This window comes from Tribolium castaneum, chromosome 4, assembly GCF_031307605.1.
Source record: "Tribolium castaneum strain GA2 chromosome 4, icTriCast1.1, whole genome shotgun sequence".
NCBI lineage: Eukaryota > Metazoa > Arthropoda > Insecta > Coleoptera > Tenebrionidae > Tribolium > Tribolium castaneum.
The window spans coordinates 5,300,597-5,314,522 of record NC_087397.1 but is presented as its reverse complement, the minus strand read 5'-3'; the positions used below and the strand labels follow the sequence as shown (position 1 = coordinate 5,314,522).

The 13,926-nt window shown below is 37.8% G+C and overlaps 3 protein-coding genes and 1 non-coding gene across 4 annotated transcripts; all 4 read left to right on the top strand.

Moving 5' to 3' along the window:
* Positions 1 to 1,044: 1,044 nt before the first annotated feature.
* On the top strand, positions 1,045 to 1,759 carry LOC103315089 (hypothetical protein). The gene is made up of 2 exons (XR_010333737.1): positions 1,045 to 1,183; positions 1,247 to 1,759. It is a non-coding gene; the product is annotated as a hypothetical protein (transcript).
* Positions 1,760 to 3,041: 1,282 nt separating this feature from the next.
* On the top strand, positions 3,042 to 6,895 carry phtf. The gene is made up of 9 exons (XM_968835.5): positions 3,042 to 3,211; positions 3,276 to 3,354; positions 3,412 to 3,551; positions 3,750 to 3,973; positions 4,023 to 4,309; positions 4,361 to 5,155; positions 5,318 to 5,642; positions 5,688 to 5,927; positions 5,976 to 6,895. The coding sequence occupies exons 2-9, from the start codon at positions 3,329 to 3,331 to the stop codon at positions 6,123 to 6,125; spliced, it is 2,187 nt and encodes a 728-aa protein (XP_973928.2). The 5' UTR covers positions 3,042 to 3,211; positions 3,276 to 3,328; the 3' UTR covers positions 6,126 to 6,895.
* A 209-nt stretch (positions 6,896 to 7,104) lies between these two features.
* oys (oysgedart) lies at positions 7,105 to 13,923 on the top strand. Its single transcript, XM_008202904.3, has 9 exons — positions 7,105 to 7,340; positions 9,143 to 9,288; positions 9,345 to 9,422; positions 9,472 to 9,563; positions 9,898 to 10,133; positions 10,187 to 10,540; positions 13,241 to 13,438; positions 13,485 to 13,636; positions 13,682 to 13,923. Exons 1-9 carry the CDS (start codon positions 7,257 to 7,259, stop codon positions 13,842 to 13,844), a joined length of 1,503 nt encoding a protein of 500 aa, XP_008201126.1. The 5' UTR covers positions 7,105 to 7,256; the 3' UTR covers positions 13,845 to 13,923.
* Positions 10,562 to 13,220, top strand: LOC103315090 (uncharacterized protein). Its single transcript, XM_008202903.3, has one exon. The coding sequence runs from the start codon at positions 11,129 to 11,131 to the stop codon at positions 13,202 to 13,204; it is 2,076 nt and encodes a 691-aa protein (XP_008201125.1). The 5' UTR covers positions 10,562 to 11,128; the 3' UTR covers positions 13,205 to 13,220.
* Positions 13,924 to 13,926: the final 3 nt, after the last annotated feature.

Below are 13,926 nucleotides of genomic sequence, written 5' to 3'. Positions count from 1 at the left end.
AAAATAAATGAAACATTTAAAAATCTAATGCATGTTCGACGACATCTTTGTTAGGTTTATTAATTTTATTTTCAGAATTATTTTGCATTTGTAGAGAATTTCTGCTAGAACTAAGTTTTATAAATCAGATAAACTAATTAACTGAAAAAATTAAGTAAATTACTAAATTTAAAGACAATCAGTAGTTAAGTGAGTCCCTATAGTACACAGCCACTTTTAAGGTAAAACACCCCGATTTTCCAGGTAGTTAAAAAAAGTAAAAATATTAAGCAAATTAGCCCCGTTTTCAAGGTAATCTAAAAAAAGCACAAAAACACCCAGATTTTCAAGGATAAATAGAAAACACGCCCGATTTTCAAGGGTTAACAGAAAAGCACAAAAATCGTGAAAACACCCCCGATTTTCAAGGGTTAACAGAAAAGCAGAAAAAATCGTGAAAACATATAAGGCACCTTCAAAACAGTTTGTTTCTTTAAGCACTTTGTCTTTACTCAATATGTCATCAGAACAGTGTAACAAAGACGTCTGTAGTGAAAAAATCGCAAAAATCTAGAAGTGATCTAGATGATGGAAAAAACACTGTTAAAACAGGCTGTCTATTGGGAGATTGGACAGACGAATTAAGTAAAGGCGTATGGATAATAGACTGGATATCAACAGGCCCAAAAAATTATTGTTATAAGACTAATACAGGTAAAGTTGTTTGTAGAATAAAAGGATTTACGTTAAATTATGAAACGTCCGAAAAGATTAATTCCGATAGTATAAATAATATTTTAGAATACAAAGACAAAAAAATCAGTACACAATATAATCGAATTACCAGAGATACCAAAACTAAAGAACTTTTAAATAAAATAGAAACAAAGGAATTTGGTTTTGTTTATGACAAGAGAGTTATCCTGGAAAACTTTGATACAAAGGATATTAATCCTTTTCAAAGTTAAATAGTAATAAATCAATTGAAAACTTATTTTTTGAGACGCATTGAAATTTATCAGCATGAAGAAAAATATATAAATGTTCTTATTCTGGTGCAACATCTAAATATCTAAATAACGTATTTTATTTGCCAAACAATTTATTTGTCAACATTAGAAAGTACCCTGTGCTCACCGAATGTTACGCCTATGGTGTCGTAGTATAATATGTGTCGTTAGAGGCGCTACAGTCAACCTTGATGGTTAGTTATTTAATATTAATATTTATCATTTACAATTTAAAATGTATTTGTTTTTGTCGGTAGGTATGGCGCAAGGTAATTTGAACATTCCCTGTGTTGATTACAATCAACAAACAGTAGTTAGAGCACAGCAAATGTTTGAAGAGAATTGTTTAGAAGAATTTTTTGTCTTTAACGTGGTAGCCCACAAATGTCCAGGGCAGACACCGTGTCGTTGGATCGTGTCCTATAAATTTAGAGACCCAAATCGCCAATATGAAGGGGGGCTGTTTGCCAAACAAATCGTGAGAAGGTTTGATGCCAGAAAACCTCGAGGAACAAATCTTATGAAGCCAGCGATTAGCCTCAAGATATGTGCTAATGATGGCCCTTGCTATGTTTTAATATACGGCGTTCTTTGTGAATGCGAACAAATTCAAATGCCTTATTTTGGCGTTGATGACGACGGTCCGGTTTACATTGATGCAATTAATGTTGGGACATAGAGAACATATATATTTTTTAGTAACATTTTTAAAATTTCCATCTTGTACTGTTTAGTTGATTTATTTATATTAAAGTTTACCATATACTTGACTTGTTGTCTTCTAATTTTAACTGCTCAATACTATTGATAATAACAAAATAATGAAAAGGAATGTCTTAATTTATTAGCAGATAATGAAACAACTTTGGGATATAGAGCTTGGGTACACTTTATCAACTGTGTTCTGGATTTATTATAGTTAGGGTAATTGTTTACATAAGGCACTTCTAGATTTTTGCGATTTTTTCACTACAGACGTCTTTGTTACACTGTTCTGATGACATATTGAGTAAAGACAAAGTGCTTAAAGAAACAAACTGTTCTGAAGGAGCCTTATATGTTTTCACGATTTTTTCTGCTTTTCTGTTAACCCTTGAAAATCGGAGGTGTTTTCACGATTTTTGTGCTTTTCTGTTAACCCTTGAAAATCGGGCGTGTTTTCTATTTATCCTTGAAAATCTGGGTGTTTTTGTGCTTTTTTTAGATTACCTTGAAAACCGGGCTAATTTGCTTAATATTTTTACTTTTTTTAACTACCTGGAAAATTGGGGTGTTTTACCTTAAAAGTGGCTGTGTACTATAGGGACTCACTTAACTACTACAATCAACTGATAAAATTCTAATTTGGCAGTTTATACATTTAATAAAGCATGACAAAAAGCGTCCTCCTGTCATTAAAAATTATCCTTTTTCAGAATTTGTAATTTTTTTCTTATTTTTTGAATTAACCACTAAATGTTTTTTCTTAAGAAATGCCATAGACCAGAGCAACACAATTACGTAGCCTAAGACGGAACTGGTATTAAATACTACTGTATATTATTTTGAATCGCTCATCCTAAAGCGGCAGGTACACAGGACCGAACTCAAAATTTAAATTTTTTTTTTTTAATTCGTTATTATAAACATTTTGTTAAGACAATTTAGACTAAGACTTTTAAGAATAAAGCATGGTACCTCTTGTAAAAAGGAACGCCCTGTATAACGTTAACTCATTATTAGGAATAGGAAACTGGGGGAATAAATCAATAGAAATGAGCAAAAAAATATGATTCAAAAATTTTTTGTAACATTTAGCATTGATCAAAATAAGGGTTTTTTATTCTAAATCCTGCAATTTGTGCCGTAGCAGTACTAAACGGAAAAAATTTTTTGCGTAAATAATAAACTAGTTTTTTTTAGTTTTGAAACAATTCTCTTTTCCTAAGAGACAGGTTTTTATTTAATAAAATATAAATAAGCAATTTGTGGAATCAATTTATCAAAAATTCTAGAGTGGTTACGCAACCAACATTACGCTGTAGAAAGTAGCATATATAACGCAGGCGCATCAATTTGGCAAGCAAATATCGGGAAATGTCAAAATCGTCAAAGTCAAAATCATATGTGATTGTGTTTGGTATCTGTCACATTCAAATTCTCGCTATGTGAACAAATTATTTACAAAAAGAAATCAAAAAAACGTGCAAAAAATTCACTGTAAATTCACCGGAAGTGTCGGGGTAAGTTACGAAATATCTAACCTCGATCGACTTTTCCGACGCCAGAAATTTCGTAATGTTTTAGTTTCGTTAAATTCCTTTGTGCAAAGTTCCTATTCCAGAGCGGTTTGAAGTTAAATGGGGGTTAAGGATCTTTTTACATGGTATGTGAACTCTGTGGTGGGCAAATTGAGGTGACCTTGTTTGGTTCCTGGTTGCAGGTATCAGAAAAAAATCGGTACTTATGACAAGCAGAAATGGGAAACGACTATAGAACAGAAAATCCTCTACGGACTAACGCACGTCCAGATGAAGAGCACTAAACCCAATACAGATTTTATTGACCTTGATTTGGTTCGAGGTAAATGTCAATACCTCAATAGAAATTTTATTATGTAACACAGCATGTTTGTAAATTTTCCCAAAAATGAAGGCTAGTTTTTAATTAGTGCGACTTGAGTTAATTAATTTTGTTATCAATTCATGATTGATAAAATCTAATCTCAGTAAACAAAATTTCGCCATATTGTAGTTATTTGATTAGAAATGAAATTTTTAGGTTCGTCCTTTTCGAAAATCAAACCAAAGCAAGGTTTTATGACCGTTGCTAAACTAGCAACGTTTCGGTGCTTATTTCTCCCGATTTATTCCAAATGGTGGATGCAACAAACATCAGTATCAATTTTTACGCTTATGTTTTGTTTATACGTTTCTCAACTAACAAACATCGCAATATACTACAAAAATTCATGGACAAACCAAATGTTAGATAAGTCACCTGAAGTAAGTAATAATTTTTGTCCAAAAGAAACTCCAAAAAAATTTATTACAGAATGTTATGTGCATGGAATTGATCGTTCCATTCCTAATGACTTGGGTTTTAAGCCTCGTACATTCTCAAATAGCCGCAACAATGCCAGTAACCGACTCGCAAAAAACCAAGCTAACAAAATCGCGAAATTTCAGACGTAGATTGAGCGCAGTTAGAAAAATACCAACTGACGGCTCCTCGGCCGAATCTCTCCTAAACCTGCGAATTCATAAAAAAAACAAGCGAATTCATTTTAATCTGAACAGCGTTTCCGAACTGAACTGCAAGGAAATCAACAAAAATCTCAGGTACAGTACATGACAAAAGCAAAGTTAGGTGTATTACTGGTTGTCTGCCAGGAAGCGCCGATCTAGTGATGGAGTACCAGCCGACGACGACGGCTTCGAGAGTCTCAACGGTAACGGCTCGAGGACAAGTGAGGAAGAAATAGTACCAACTGCGTGCAAAAATGCCCTAAAACGTTGCGACGAATGGGTTAAAAAGCAATCCCTTTCGAACATTTCCACCGAATCGAGACACAGTACTGAGCCCGAAAGCGACGTCGATGAGTCCGACGTTAAAAGAGCGAAATATAAAATACCCACAATTAACATAACTTCAATGGACAGCACGTGTGACACTGACGACGAATATGAGAAAACTTCAATCAAAACCAGCAAAATGAGCTCCTCAACCAACGAATGGATGAATGTTACGACCAACAGCGAGGACTGTAGCTACAGCTCCGACCTGGATGAGGTCTCCGACGGTCACATTGAAACAAATCATGACGATTATGATCACGATTTGACCTCGACGGCCGTTTTCAACCCACCCTCAATCAAAGTCAGTTGCATCATTTGGAAGCGAAACGAAATCAAAAAAGCCGATCTTTCCATGCTGGATATCAGCTCGGCCATCATCGGCAAAGTCGAGTCAACATCACAAAGTATGGACTATTTCTACCTCGGAATCATTGTTTCGACCATTCACGCTTTTATCCCGATTTTATTCCGAGTGTGTAACTCCACCCTCGAGTCAAATTCGTTCGTCGATGGACAATATTCCATTTTCGAATTGTTTGACTCGATCATGGGTAAATTACCCAACTCGGTGCCGACCTTAATCGAGGCGGCTTTCGGAACTACTTTATGGTAAGTATTGACTAAAACCAGAAATTCTGCTAAATCTACATTCACTTTAAAGACTTCAAATAATTGATTTTAATTTAATGATTGAAATAGTTACGAGAAACATAAGAAAAAAAACTGCGTAGATTACAGAGACCTGTAATTTTCACCGGCTTTATTTTGAAGGGAACGGGCAATTATAATAACGGCGTGTCTGCAACGCTGGTTCCTGGCAAGTCTCTTCTTTTTCCTCCTGGCCGTTGCCGAAAACACATTCAAACAGCGCTTTCTCTACGCGAAGCTCTTCTCTCATTTGACGTCATTCCGACGTGCCCAGCAGTCGGAATTGCCCCATTTTCGACTGAATAAAGTGCGAAATATAAAAACGTGGCTTTCGGTGCGCTCGTATTTGAAACAAAGAGGGCCCCAAAGATCCGTCGATGTTATTGTTTCGACAGCTTTTATCATCACTTTGCTGCTTTTGTCGTTTCTCTGTGTCGAGTTGTTGAAGGTATTTATTGGGTTTTTGCGACCGAAATACAGGAAATAATTGCAGGAAACTGGTGCTTTGAATTCGCAATATCACGTCGAGGCTTTGATTTGGTGTTTGGGAGTGGGGATTCTGCTGCTTAGGTTTATGACTTTGGGGAATAAAATTAACAAGAAGTATAGGAATCTGTCGGTTTTGATCACGGAACAGATCAATTTGCATCTGCAAATTGAGCAGAAACCGCAAAAAAAGGAGGAGCTGGCGTTGGCTAATAATGTGCTGAAGTTGGCCATCGATCTCATTAAAGTAATTTTTTGTTGTTTTTTTTGGTTTTGTAATAATGATAATTTTTAGGAGCTGCAAAGTCCGTTCAAAATTTCAGGCTTGTCGGCAAATTCCATCTTATACAACACCACAAAACTGATAATTTTGTCGGCACTTTCGGGGATCTTATCAGAGCTGTTGGGATTTAAGCTGAAGTTGCATAAAATCAAAATTAAGTAAGATTTTAGTCATACATTGTTGTGGTTTAAAATGTTTATATTTGTTTACACCATTTTTCAACTGTATATTTTTTGTAAGTGCAAGAAATGACTGTTTTTTGTCTAGTGTTAGACAACTAGTAAAGGGTAACCCTGCATCTATTTTACTTCTACATCGTGAAATCTCCTATTTTTATGCTTTTTATTTAGTCTTTAATAAATTATCTTCTGTGATAATCCATTTTGAGCAGCTATTTTTACGTTTGAAGTATCAAGCTTTCAAACAATTTCGGGTCAAAGTGCCCTAGGGACGAAGTAAGTTGGCAACTCCGTGCCAATTGTTAGTTAATGTTGCCAACTTAAATTCAGCCAAGGGCCACTTTAATCGAAATTCGAAAGCAGTTGCAATTGTAGTTAGTATGTGTTATCAAACGTGGCAAACCTTCCCCAGTGAATGTTTCAATGTTTTACCAGCAATCAAAAACCTTGGTAGAATGCATGACGGTGTAAATACGTACTTAATATAAAAAATGATCTCCATATACAAAAAATTGTATTTTTATACATGAGATTCATATTTTTATGAAATATAAAGTCTGGTTAATCTCCGCTTATAAACTTCGTTTTATTTTTACAAAACGCATTGTATCAAGGTTAAAAGTAGGCGCTTAGCATGCAAACAAAAGCTCAATAAGAACAGGGTTTTGTTTCTTGTTAGAGTAAGAAATCAATTGTAACTAGAACACACTTTATTGTAAAGTATATAAATGTTAATAAACATGAAGAGAAAAACGCTTGTTGTTATTTCTATTCATTATTTGGCCCACTTGACCTTTAGCTCCATTGCCAAATATTAAAATTTATGCAAAAAATGGCTCGCTTGAATGATGGCACGGAAAAGTTTGATTGTCTGTTGCGTAAACCTGATTGCCAAAAACCCTTTGTGGTCCTTTGACCCCCTCCTTCGGCAAACGTCGGCTCGCGCCGACGTTGCCAATTGACAAACGAGCATCGTGGCGTGACTGCATAAAACAATCGCACCGCATTGGTGTGCACAGCCTACTTGTAATAATTGGTAAACAAACTGTATCATTCAATTTTTTTGAACAAATGATAGTTGAGTGAAATTGTTGAGCGTGTGGAGACCCTGAAAATGGCTCAAACTGTTAGCGATTATTACGACGGAAGCCGGCTTTTTTCAGGACTTTCAGAATATTTGGGCATTTCAGTCGACAAGGTTAGTAATTTGAAATTAAATAATTTTTTTGAAAAAAATTGACACAAAAGTGACAGGTTCATTTGGTCCAAGCACAGTGTGGTTATTTTTAGCGGTACTCTCATAAGGACGCTGATTTTTTATTGGTTCGAGGACAGGTTACGCCCCAAGCGTGTGCTAAATTTGGCTTTGGTTAGGGTGCTCCTGGATTTTTTTTATTTTTAAGGGTTGGGGTTGACAATCAACAAGTGGGAGGGTTGAGTCATTCAAACCCCGGCTTCCGACACGCTAATGATGAGAATTACGACGAATTACTCATCGTGTAATTAAATTTGAGCGTGATTTCAGTTTGGGAGGGAATTTTTTGATTCATTCGGGATTGACAAATGTGGTGCAAATGACACACGACTCATTTGTATTCTGACTCAATTTTTCACAAACAATCGTAATTCTGGCTAATTACAATGCGTAGCATAATATTCATTGTAAATTACCGAATTTACATTAATTTTCGCCAAATTTGAATTGATTATCAAATTCTAATTATGTAAAAGACGTTTCAAATTAATAGTATTATCAAGGTCAACTGCAGTAGTGTCAAAATTGTTGTCATTAAATTTTATTTTTTGCAAAGAAATTAGCCCTAAAATACCTACAGTGTTTCAGAATTTGTAATCTGCAGTTTCGCAAACGAATAATATGTACTGTTGATTGGTATTTGCGCAAGCTTTGTAAAATTATATGAAACACCATGTATTCGAAATGATAACTAAAAAAAGTTTCACAATTTCCTAAAATAAAAATCACCTGTTTCTGTTTATTTACATAGGCGTGACGATAAATCCTTTATCACTCACGCACTTTCTATGTCCTTATCATAAAATTACCAATAAAGGAAATTATTGATATGAATAATGCTTAGTTTTGATGATTCTCAAATATTAAAGAAGTGTTTGTCATACTTGGTCACACGCATTAGTAAATTGTTCCAAACGAAACGTGAAATTAAAAAACTATTAATTTGTAGTTTTGAAGTCATGGCTAATTTTTTTTCTCACGAAATATTGAACCAACTTTCCGTAACAGGTACCGCTTATCAACTGTAAAGCGGCCAATGATGCATAAACGTTAATAATTTCCTTATTTGGAACAAATTTGCACCAATAAATAGCTCAGTAAAGATCTAAGAATTATTCCATTAAAGCACCCATTTTGGTGTGCTTTTGACACCTTGACCGTAACCAGCCTTGGATAAGCAAATTATACTTGTTAATTACAATCAGTATCTGTATTGTCATTCCTTCCTTTTGTTTTTCTAAAACGATTCAAAAAATGCATGTGCGTTCTTTATAACAACTTTCTCTTTGAAAAGTATGCGACGTGCGCTTGACATCAATGCCTATTATTGTTGATAACACACGGTAATTTACGTTTTTTGTGCTAGAAAATTCCACTTTACTTAAGTTCGTAGGTAATAAAATGTAATCGAAATGATGTTTAGCAAGTTTCTATTTTTGTAGTGTTTATATTAGCACCATTAAATTAGCCTGAATGCTTTACACCACTAACATAATACCGGAGAAAATTTAACATGAAAATTTTCTATAAACAAAACTTGCAATTAACTTGTAATCACTACACGACGCAGGCATTTAACACAAAGATAACCGTTTAGGTCGCAGCTAATTATAACTCGGAAATAATTTCATGCCTGTCACTGGAGATAGCTAACAATGATCCAATTCGGAATAATAGGACGATCACACCACTCTATTATTCAATGACCCCGTCATTATCGTATTTGTGATATGGATTAATTTTAGGTAAATTTTGTTATCAGCCAAGTTGGGGCACTTTTCTTGGCCTCGCTCTTTCGCAATGTGCTCCACCCATCGAAAGCAAATGCAGCCACAAGACACGCTTTTGGGCTCGTGTTTGCCCTCATCATCGGCTATTTCTGTTTCGGGACGTAAGTAGTAGTTAGGAGTAGATTTTTCAAAGTTAATGTTGATTATCCACGAGAAGACAGGCTATACACTTAGCGGCCCTTCCGGCAGCATGCTATATTGTTATCAGAACGCAAAGTCCAGAAGTCATGCAAAGGTAATTTCCCTTTTTGCCTTTTTTTATTTCACTATTCACGACGTTTCAGAATGGTTCTAGCAGTTGCATTAGTTTATTTATCTGTTATACACTTGCATCGACAGATATACGACTATGGGTCCTATAATCTCGACATCACTGGTAAGTAATATACAGATTTTATTTTCATTTAGATGATTTTGTGTCAATACTTCATGTTTTTTACACAGATTTCGGGAAAAAAAATTGGTGAGATATTTGTAGTAAAGTTTGTAGGTTTGCACTGGATTAGATCCTTCACATATTTCATTATCCTTGAGTGCTGTCGTAAAAATTATAACTTAATTAAATGCCAACACATAAAATGACAAAATTAGCCATAAAGGAAGCTCCACAAATAATTGTGCCGCCTCTCTCTCATTTTACAATTCACAAAAAAAATATTAATTTTTTATTATAGAGCGGCAAAATCTTACACCTAATTTTTCCCTTGCAGGACCTCTAATGGTGATCACTCAGAAGGTCACAAGTCTTGCATTTAACATCCACGACGGCTTGACCAAACATCAGGAGAAGCTCTCAAAAAGCCAAAAATCCTACGCCGTCACAAAAATCCCCAATCCTTTGGAATATTTTAGTTTCGTATTGCATTTCCCGTCTTTAATGGCCGGCCCTGCCATGTTATACAAAGAGTACATGGACTTTATCGATGGCAGTAATTTAAAATCGCCGGTAAATCAAAATTTCCCCCAAAAATACACAGGGTGATTGCATAAACCTTCCAGGTTTTGGCAGACACTCCAACCAGGAACGCCCCAATTGTTGTAGAACCGTCACCTACGTGGGCTGTGTGCAAAAAAGTGGCCATAGCAGCTGGATGTGCTGCAATTTTCGTTAAATTTTTACCAATGTTTCCAATAAGTCGCGTCAAAGAGAACGACTTTGTGGAAAACACGAGCATCACCCAGAAAATTGTGTACCTGTATATTTGTACAACTCTAGTTAGGTTTAAGTATTATTTCGCCTGGACATTGGCGGACGCCGTGTGCAATAACGCGGGCATAGGGTATAACGGGGTGGACGCCAGTGGCGCCCACAGGTGGGACAAGTTCTCGAATGTCGACATATTTCAATTTGAGGTAAGTATTTTCCAAAAACAATTTTTTGCAGCAACTTTGTCTTTAAAACATAAAGTTTTACAACATATAATAGTGTACAAAGAAAACATTGCTATTTATGTGAATTTATTTCTCAAAAACGTACTAAATCTTTTTGAAATGGGGCTGTCTAGACCTAAATTAACTAACTAAAATTGTAATTTTTCGAAGGGGTGAACAAAGGAGAGAATACTATCCAATTTTTCAAAATTTGTAATCGAGTTCGTATTGTAATGTGTATTGTTGGTGGCATTTTACAGGCGTAGGCCTCGTAAATAATGTGAAACACCGTGTATAAGAGTAGTTTAGAACTTTCACACCTGTTTTTTTTTTGTTTTTGTGGGCTTTTGAAAGAATTCTTATTGGCTTTCTTCGGTAGATTTGACTGCGTTTTGGCTCAAAACCGTGTTAGATGCTTTGAAATTTCTAAAATAAAGTCGAAGAGCGTTTCTCGCACGCACTCGTCACCTAATTCCTTAAATCGATTCGGTGCCAAGCCGTGATTTATCCAACGATCAATATTTCCATCACTCGGCTACAGAAATGTCAGTCTTAAAAACGGTTTGAAATATGGCAGGTGTCTTTTACGGTTCGGCAACTTCAAGTAGTGCTTCCGATGGTGGTACAACTGACATTTCTGAATCTTTTTCGGACAATGGCACTAATCAAAGAAACATCACTCTTAAATTCCTCTACGGCGATAACAAAGTTTTCACGCAATCCTACCACGAGGACACGGCAATCGGCGACTTGAAAACGCTCCTAACCGAAGTTTTCAATACTCCAACCAACAACCTTAAACTCCTACTTGGCGAAAAAGAGCTAAACGATGACTCAATTTTGAACGAACTGGGGGCCGAACCTTTCGGAGTCCTCGAACTGAGACTACTTTCGACAAATTCTGACGATAAATTAAGCATTGACGAAGCGTTCCGTGACTACACAATCCCCGATGTGATAACAGTCCGCGTCCAGACATCGGACGAAGGCATCAAAGACGTGGTTGTCGAAGTGGAAAATCGTGCTATAATCAAACCGTTTTTGGGCGGCTATGTCGACACGCACTCGGGCCTGGAGTACCATCATGGGTACACCCAGACGGGCCCACCCAAGCCCAAAATCCCGCCCGAAATGAAAAACCACAGAGACACCCAGACCTATTTCATGCGGAACCGGAAACTGGACATGCCGTACGGACACGCCACGCAAATGGCCGCCGAAAACTTGTGGATTCCGGCGGTGGGCGACCGGATTTTGACTCCGGGCCCGTACGAAACGGCCGACGAGAGGGAGAAGCGGCTGGACGTTGAGGGGAAAGTCCGGGTGATCCAGCGCTATTTCCGGGCGTGGTTGACTAGGAAAAGATTGAAGGAGTACAGTGAGGAGTATCATAAAAGGATTAGGTTGATGTTGGAACGCGAAGAGTTGGAGCGCAGGGAGGATTTGGAGCGGAAGAAACGTGATTTGATCAGTCGGGTGTTTCCCCGGACCGCGGCCGATTTCTCCATGCTGTACGCGATGACGGAACGGTGGAAAAAAGCCGAGATTAAGAGGATCATAGAAATGCATTGCGGGCCGGCACGGATCGCCGAATTCTACCTCCTGTTGGAGAAGGAAATTCAAATTTTGCGCTGCATCGACGAGTTGAGACTCAAGTTGAAGAACGATCGCAAAATTCAGAAGGAAATTGATTTTTTTAAAACAATAGGCGACCCCTGGACTTTCAAATCCACTTACAAAAACATTCCAGTGGTTGTGGACACGCTTGAGACGCAAAAAGGGCGCACATTTCGCGAGTTGTACGAAGCGATTTGTGACCCAACTCTGGACGGGTCAAACCGGATGCTGGTTTTTCTGGAACTGAGACGGGGCTTGGAGAGCCACAATTGCGTAATCTCCAATGAATTGGTCGATTTAATCGATCGTGCGTGCGAATTGTTGGCACGAGGATTCGAGAGTCGACATATCGAGACTTTGCAGAAAAGAATCGAAGCTTTGTTACTGCACCATTTCCAGCAAAGCGAGTGTAACGAAGGTGTCACTAATCGCTACAACCGCCTGACCGAGAAGGCAATGAAAGAGAATCTGTTCTATTGTCACAGTTGTAAAAAACTCAAGCCTATTGAGTGTTACAACGTTGGGGTGAAGACAAACGCGGCGAAAATCTGTGCCACTTGTCGATTCATCGATCGCTCGAAAGAGCCATGGATTGATATTTCCCCCTATCGATTTATTTTGCGACAAATCCGCAAAAACGAACGTCTTTTGCACGCTTTATCCTCGATCGCGTTTATTATCCAAGACAAGGATATTTACTATCTTGTGACGCATATCTGGCACGGCCATTCGGCCCTATCAGAGTGTGATAACATCTACCAGCTGCGGCTGTGTCGCTGGGACAAAACCAAAGACTGGTCGCCCTGGAACTGCATCCTCCTAACAGCGGAAGAAGCCAAAGCGCATTTGAAAATCGACAAACTCGAAGACGTCTACGACGAGCATTTCCTAAGCAATGTTTTCAACAAACACGCTCTGACTAAAAAATACTTCGCCCAGAGTTTCGATATAGACAAGTGCGTGCGTGAAACATACGTCGACGATGACTATGTCAACCAATACTTAGAAGAGAAGAAACTCTGTCCCTAATAAAACCCTAAAATTAGCCCCGTGTTTTATTTGCAGTTCGCTACGAATTTGCGCGAAAGCATAGCAGCTTGGAACTTGGGCACGAACCGGTGGCTGCGTATGATTGTGTATGAGCGTGTGAGTAAATATTCGATGGTTTTGACCTACTCCTTGTCCGCCCTCTGGCACGGGTTCTACCCCGGCTATTACCTCACGTTCGCAAACGGGGCCCTGTTCACGTACGCCTCGCGTGTGGTAAGTCGTGCTTTCCGCCCGGACTTGGCTCATTTCGTGGTTGCAGTTGCGTAAACGAGTGAGGAATTATTTTCTGGCAAACGCCGAAACGAAATTCTTTTACGACGGAGTGACGTTCGTGACGACACGAATACTAATGGCTTACATGGTGTTCACGTTTGTGTTACTTGAGTTTTGGCCCTGCATTCGATTATACATGTAAGTCGGAGATGGGGTTGTGTGGGGACTTAATTTCGGTTTCAGGCACATGTATTGGTGTCTGCATCTGGGGGCCCTCCTGGCGATTTTTCTTGTGCCTAATGTAATTCCAAAGACTGAAGCGGGACAAGCGGTGAAGGGCTCAATAGCACAAGCCTTTGTTCAAGCAAGACCCATCACAAACGGCGTATCGCGACACCATGACTGATCACAACGCAGCTTTAATTGTCGTATTTTATCTACTGGCAGTAAAGAGTAGTTGCACACTAATAAACCTGTTATTTATTCGA

Bases quoted from the DNA above. Each gene is read 5' to 3' on its own strand.
- phtf (XM_968835.5), top strand. From the start codon at position 3,329: ATGGGGGTTAAGGATCTTTTTACATG. The intron at 3,355-3,411 runs GTATGTGAACTC...TCCTGGTTGCAG, and splicing joins GTTAAGGATCTTTTTACATG to GTATCAGAAAAAAATCGGTA. The intron at 5,928-5,975 runs GTAATTTTTTGT...GATAATTTTTAG, and splicing joins TGGCCATCGATCTCATTAAA to GAGCTGCAAAGTCCGTTCAA.
- oys (XM_008202904.3), top strand. From the start codon at position 7,257: ATGGCTCAAACTGTTAGCGATTATTACGACGGAAGCCGGCTTTTTTCA. The intron at 9,289-9,344 runs GTAAGTAGTAGT...ATCCACGAGAAG, and splicing joins GGCTATTTCTGTTTCGGGAC to ACAGGCTATACACTTAGCGG. The intron at 13,637-13,681 runs GTAAGTCGGAGA...TTTCGGTTTCAG, and splicing joins CCCTGCATTCGATTATACAT to GCACATGTATTGGTGTCTGC.
- LOC103315090 (XM_008202903.3), top strand. From the start codon at position 11,129: ATGGCAGGTGTCTTTTACGGTTCGGCAACTTCAAGTAGTGCTTCCGAT.